The sequence below is a fragment of the Pinus tabuliformis genome, chromosome 1_2 (genome assembly GCF_031772625.1).
Source record: "Pinus tabuliformis cultivar Carrire ecotype Pingquan chromosome 1_2, CPIR1, whole genome shotgun sequence".
Taxonomy (NCBI): domain Eukaryota; kingdom Viridiplantae; phylum Streptophyta; class Pinopsida; order Pinales; family Pinaceae; genus Pinus; species Pinus tabuliformis.
In genome coordinates, this window is record NC_142298.1 from 309,400,963 (window position 1) to 309,406,878 (window position 5,916).

General features: G+C 37.4%; 1 protein-coding gene and 1 non-coding gene across 2 annotated transcripts; one reads left to right on the top strand and one right to left on the bottom strand.

Annotated features, from left to right (window-relative positions):
* The first annotated feature begins 2,084 nt into the window (after positions 1-2,084).
* TRNAY-GUA (transfer RNA tyrosine (anticodon GUA)) lies at positions 2,085-2,180 on the top strand. The gene is made up of 2 exons: positions 2,085-2,121; positions 2,145-2,180. It is a non-coding gene; the product is annotated as a tRNA-Tyr (tRNA).
* Positions 2,181-2,935: 755 nt separating this feature from the next.
* LOC149205588 (arabinogalactan protein 16-like) lies at positions 2,936-3,800 on the bottom strand. The gene is made up of 2 exons (XM_089393502.1): positions 3,500-3,800; positions 2,936-3,346 (listed from the first exon to the last, which is right to left on the bottom strand). Exons 1-2 carry the CDS (start codon positions 3,618-3,620, stop codon positions 3,273-3,275), a joined length of 195 nt encoding a protein of 64 aa, XP_089249628.1. The 5' UTR covers positions 3,621-3,800; the 3' UTR covers positions 2,936-3,272.
* Positions 3,801-5,916: the final 2,116 nt, after the last annotated feature.

The following is a 5,916-nucleotide window of genomic DNA, read 5'->3' on the forward strand; positions in this document are numbered from 1 at the left end:
CACACCACCCCCACCTTCACCTCCACAACATACACCTTCTCCCACACAACCACCACCTCTGCCACTGTTCAATATGTCGAATAAGATGAAGTTCCCTGTCTTCAAGGGCTTGGGAAATGAGGACCCATACCAGTTTTGGTTCGTTGCGAAGGATGTGTGGACAGCCTAGAATATTACAGATGATCATATGAAGAAAGCGCAGTTGGTTACTGCTATATAGGATCGTTCGCTAACATGTTACATCAAGTATTACACTGATAACCCGATGGATTCTTTGGCAGATACTTAGACCGTGCTAAATAAGGAATTCAATAGGCCCAAACTTGAATCACAATCAGTCATTGGATTTAAGGAAATCATGATGAGGCCAGGCGAAACACCCTAGGAGCTGAATTAGAGACTGAAGTTCCAAATCCGTGAAGCTAACATGAATCTTACGGATGGGCAGCACCACGAATGGTTTGTAGCTTCGCTCTTGCCTCACTTGAGGGTTGCCTTATCACAACAAAAGATTGGGACCCAGGTGGGAGCCCTGGAAATTGCGATGAGATTGCAAGAGACAATGATTCAAGATGTTTCTTTAGGAGTTCAGCAGATTCACGCGGAGTTGCAAAAGCTTTGCCTAAAATTTCAAAGTCTGAAGAAGGATAAAGCGGCTCGACCAAAGGTGCGTGAGGAATTTTGCTACCTGAAGTGTAAAAGCCAGGGGCATGATAAAGATCATTTCCTTGTCTTTGCAAATTATGTTGCAGGAGGAGGGACAATGCCTATTAGGCCGGAAGCTTAAGAAGGGCTAAGTACAGGGCCCGCGCTGTGGTGTGCTATCTGTTAGGTAGCTGGAAAACATGTAATAAACAATTTCCACTTGCTGCATAAATTTGTACAAACACCGCAACAACTCTTCTACAACTTCTGTAAATCGGTAGGTTATGATGAGCATAACTGTCGTAGTTATGAGTTAATGATGGAAAGAACACCTGCGTATTGAATGCAAACAGGAAACTCGACCTCCGGATCAAGGTGTTGGGGGAGCACGCAGAGGATATCAAGGGCACGAAAGGGGCCGAGGAGGAGGAGGATATGGTAGAGGTTGGGGACAAGTTATTTCCTACAATTGTGGAGTTCCAGGACACTACACATGGAAATTTGTGAGCGTGACACGCTTGTCGTGCCGATACTGTACTCAGTTTGATTACACAATAGAAGACTACCCTGTATTAATAGCTAAGATGTAGGAGAAGAGGGCGCAACCTCAGCAACCTACCTAAAACCTGTAGATGATGAGGGATGAACCCCGCGAAGAGGATCCTAATGTGAATATCGTGCTGCGAAGCGAAATGACAAATGGCAAGGATAAAGGAAAGAAACCTGAAGAAAATGAATGGGTCTGTAAGGCTCTAGAAAAGGAGGTTGGGTTTGATCTGGAATGCATGAAAGAAACATTCATGGAAGCAAAGAAAGCTTCGCTGAGGCCTCTACCTCAAGAAGTCAGGATAATCTATCTGAAGAAATGGACCCCTCCATGCTTACTACCTTCTTAGAGACCTGTATGAAGCTACTACACGATAGTAAGGTCGTGAAAGGGTTACAGGAGTTGATAAATAAGTGTGCCAGTAAATAAAATTCTCCTGAAGGACCTTGCGTAGTCAAAAAAATTGGTAAACATAAGGCAAGAACAAAGCGAGAGATGAGGCACATTGCGTAGATAGGAGAATATGAAATGGGTCAAGTTATTTTGGATCTGGAGTCAGATGCGAACGTATTTCCTAAACGGGCGTGGGAAAGAATGGGGAGACCTACACTGCAGTGGTCTCCGATTCAATTGAGGATGGGAAATCAACAGAAGATTATCCCCATGGGAAGATTAGTGGGAGTGGCCGTATACACGGTTTCTTCTGCCTATTTCGCAATATGCTGCTCCGAAATCTGAATCCTAACAGTTTATTTAACACTATGGGGTGGCCGTATACACGGTTTCTTCTACGCATTTTGCTTTTCAAATTTACAAGCCACATGGCATATTTGCTGAATTCGAATAATAAGAAAAGTGAGTATAGCAATATTTTTGCGAAAATGTTCAACAGCCGACCTTAGCTCAGTTGGTAGAGCGGAGGACTGTAGTAGGATATCAAATCCTGAGTGGCATCCTTAGGTCGCTGGTTCGAATCCAGCAGGTCGGATTAAGTATACTTATCACTTATTCTTGTCTTATAATATTTGTTTAAAGTGATGAGATCAGCCTTAATGTCCTGCAGAATCGGGACATGTTGTGTCCTAACGGGATTCGAACGAATCCCGTTAGGACACGACGTGTCCCCTTCTGGGATTCGAATCCCCACTGAATTGTGTCTCCGATTCGCAAGATTTGGACACGTGGCCCCTATATAACAAATCCGATTACTTAGGGTAATATAGGTCAATTTTTCATTAATTCATAGTTTTGTAAGAATCCATAGCTTCATTAATGCATTGAAGCAGTGTATGCTAACCTTCAAATTTAGGCAAATATAAAATCCAAAAATTAACATATAATGCATTAATAGAACTATAAGTCCAAAGATAGAACTATTATAGAGATGAAATTTGACGAGCAAATTACCTGTCATGAGGTGATTTACCCGTCAAATACAATTAAAAAAACTACAAAACCTTCCGCCTTCTTTGTTGAAATTATGAAAACAGAGAGAGGTGTGAATACCGTCGAATTTTACGTGAGAACCTAGTTTGAAATTCCAACCCTCGCACCATGGATTAGTGTTGATGTTATATCCTATCATGTCAATCATGTCACTGGGGAAAAGGGTTAAGCATTATGTATGTGTTTGAGCAGAGTGAATTGTGAAATATGAGCAGAGTTTATTTCTTGAGCGAATGGATTGTATGCTTAATAAGTCACTAGCAGAAGTGCGAATGCCATAATTCATAAGCCAAATTAGCCCATTTCATGGATTCTATGTTGTCCATCAAAAGAGAAAACAAGGACGTTTCACTCTGTATATAGAATAAATAATAAAATGAATGATAATAAATGCCAATAAAAAGAATACGTGTACAATTTTTTTATACAAGCAACCTGAAAATGGAGCCTGCAAGTCTTAACAGATGCAAAGGTACCGCTGTAGAAACTTGCAAGCCTATCTTTTGATTTTTAACTGTTTCAACAGATGGGAGTAATCCCTCCATCCACGTACGTCGGTGTGAATGGTTTTAACTTTACTCTGTAAGAGTAAATGTACGGATCCATCAACGAAGATTTCATAAAATGATGAGAATCAATGGAGGAAATAAGTGAGCAGCAATGCGACGAACATGAGACTGTAAGCAATAACTTGATCGATTGCCATTCCTGCATAACAATAGATCAACATTAATCAAATCAGAACAAGTGGCAAATGAGATTTGCCAGCAAGAAAAAATTAAACGAGTGATGATAAACTAAGTGGCACAGGCACATAAAAGGTGTTTGATATAGGCCATTGGTGTTTTCCACTTTTCTTACCAGTGCTTATGGGAGTTGGAGCAGCGGCCGAGCTACGCTGAGCCTTCCCTCCAACTATGCCGGCCATGAAGAACAGAATGGGAATAACTGCACTCAAAAGAGCTACGGCTGTACCCTCCATTTTATGTTAAAGATATAAGGCTACAATGGACGGAATGCAATGAAAAACAACTTGAGCAGCTGTTGTTATTGCTGTTGGGCTGAAACAATATAATTCAAGAAACCCACAATAGCAAAGGGTGGAGACTAAGAGCAAAAAGCAGTTCTGGGAAGGCAATGGAGAAATGGTAAGGGTTATTGTTTAAATAAGAGGAAGAAGGCAATGGAGAAATGGCAGGGGTTGTTGGTTAAATAAGAGGAAGAGGAAGATGAAGGTAGGGGAAGAAGAAAATGAAGTAGCGTGGGAGCAAATCCTATGTAGTTGGTTTGACTTGACCACAGAAGAGTGGCCAACAATGTGGGGGCGGCACGAGAAGGAGATGCGTAGAAGCTTCCAAAGCATTCCACTTGTCCTTAAACGTTTATTAGTGGCTTCGTGTCGAAACCGAATGAAGAAGCTATTTGTGTCCAAATGAATTTTGTATTGAATTTTGTATTAGGCAGGGGCGCACTATATACGAGACTTTTTATCTCATCAAACTTATGGTGGTTAGAGATTTTTGTAAATCTAAATTATTATAATGGTGAAAATTCAAATTTTTGTAAATTTAAATTATAATTATCAAAATTCAAAATTTTAAATACTCTAAAAAATTTTGATAATACTAAACTCATTTTTACCATCTAAAATATATTCAAATACTATTTCTACAAAAATTAACCTACATTCTAACCACTTTTAACGGTCAAAACAATTCTTCTACCTCCCTGAACCACTCCTCACTCCTCATTTAATGTGCGTTTATAATTCTGTCAAAGTTCAAATACGGCATCGTGCTTTGACTAGTCTACTGACTGGTAAGTTTCTCATTTTAGATGGGGCGCACTATTCAATATTGGCATTTAATATGGGTTTATTATTCGGTCAAAGTTCAAATACGGCGTCGTGCTTTGACTACTGTGCTGACTGCGGAAATTTCTCATTTTACACGTCTCGACGTGGCAATTATTTTATAATAAGAATGACAACATAATTTATTTTATCAAATTGGCCTATGCAAAACAAACCATGTTTCGATTATTGCAATTTGCGTATTTCCAAAGGCGTTTTGTAATTTATTTATTTTTAAGAAATAATTTTTTTTTAATTTAAGGAAAAAAATATATAGTTAATGCATTTCATAATAATCTATATATTCAAAGTAATTATATAGCTATTTCAATGAGACTTGAACTTAGGTGGGAGGTTATTATTAAGATTTCTCAATCATTTAAAATATTTAAAATATACTTAATTGAGTGAATCTGTATTTTATCTAGTGGAATAATAAATTTTATGTGTAGAAGTTGTATTCATAGATAATTTCAAATCTTTGATGTTTGAATATTTTTCAGATAAAATGCATGTAGTTTTGTGAATTTTTCATTTTCAAATTTATAATATCATTAAAATTATTAATTTAAATTAATATAAGTGATTTTCATTTAATGAGAGTTGTGAAAATTTAATTATTCAACTTTATTTATAGTGACAATAACTAAAGTAATAGAATTTAGCATGATAAATAAAATTGGATTAACAAGGAGAGCTATGAAAAAATGTCTAATATAGAGCAGTAAATTGGAGTGCTTTATTCAACCTCAACAAAATGTATTTGATAGGTTTTATGTCAATGGTATCCCAAATTTGTGATACCCCTTGGACTTACCACCTTAGCCAAGATGTTAAGTCCACCTTAACCAAGATGTTGGTGAAGGGATCTCTTAATACTTTGGCTCTGAGAATGTTAGAGCTAAGAACTAATCAATGCAATGCATTCAACTTTGGATGATTGATATCTGGAAAGTCATCCATACAAGTCAGCCACTTCACATAAGAAAAAAGCTAGGCACCTATGGTCTTCATAAACCATGAAATTTTAGGAGGCATTAAAGTCCCTAAAACAACAAAGGAAGAAACCTACAATCACACAAGTAAATAAATTTTTTCAAATGTCCATTAAAATTAATTAGATTTTAAATAATTAAGTAAGTAAATTTAGAGGGGTGAAATAACCTACAAAACATGGCTCATTAATTTCACTAATGTCCATAAGTTATCTTCATGATTTGCTAAGGTCTTAACAATAATATTGTTTGAAGGAATGCTTTTGACATGAGGGCTAAGGCTCTAGATGAATTAGTTTTATAGGCTTGTGTACTTGACAATGTATGCTACTTTGTGGCCCACTTGCACTGATGCCTTGTCTAGAACTAGGACTATATTCTTTGAAATTATCTAAATGATTACCTTATTGTGCAAACAAATTGTACTTTTG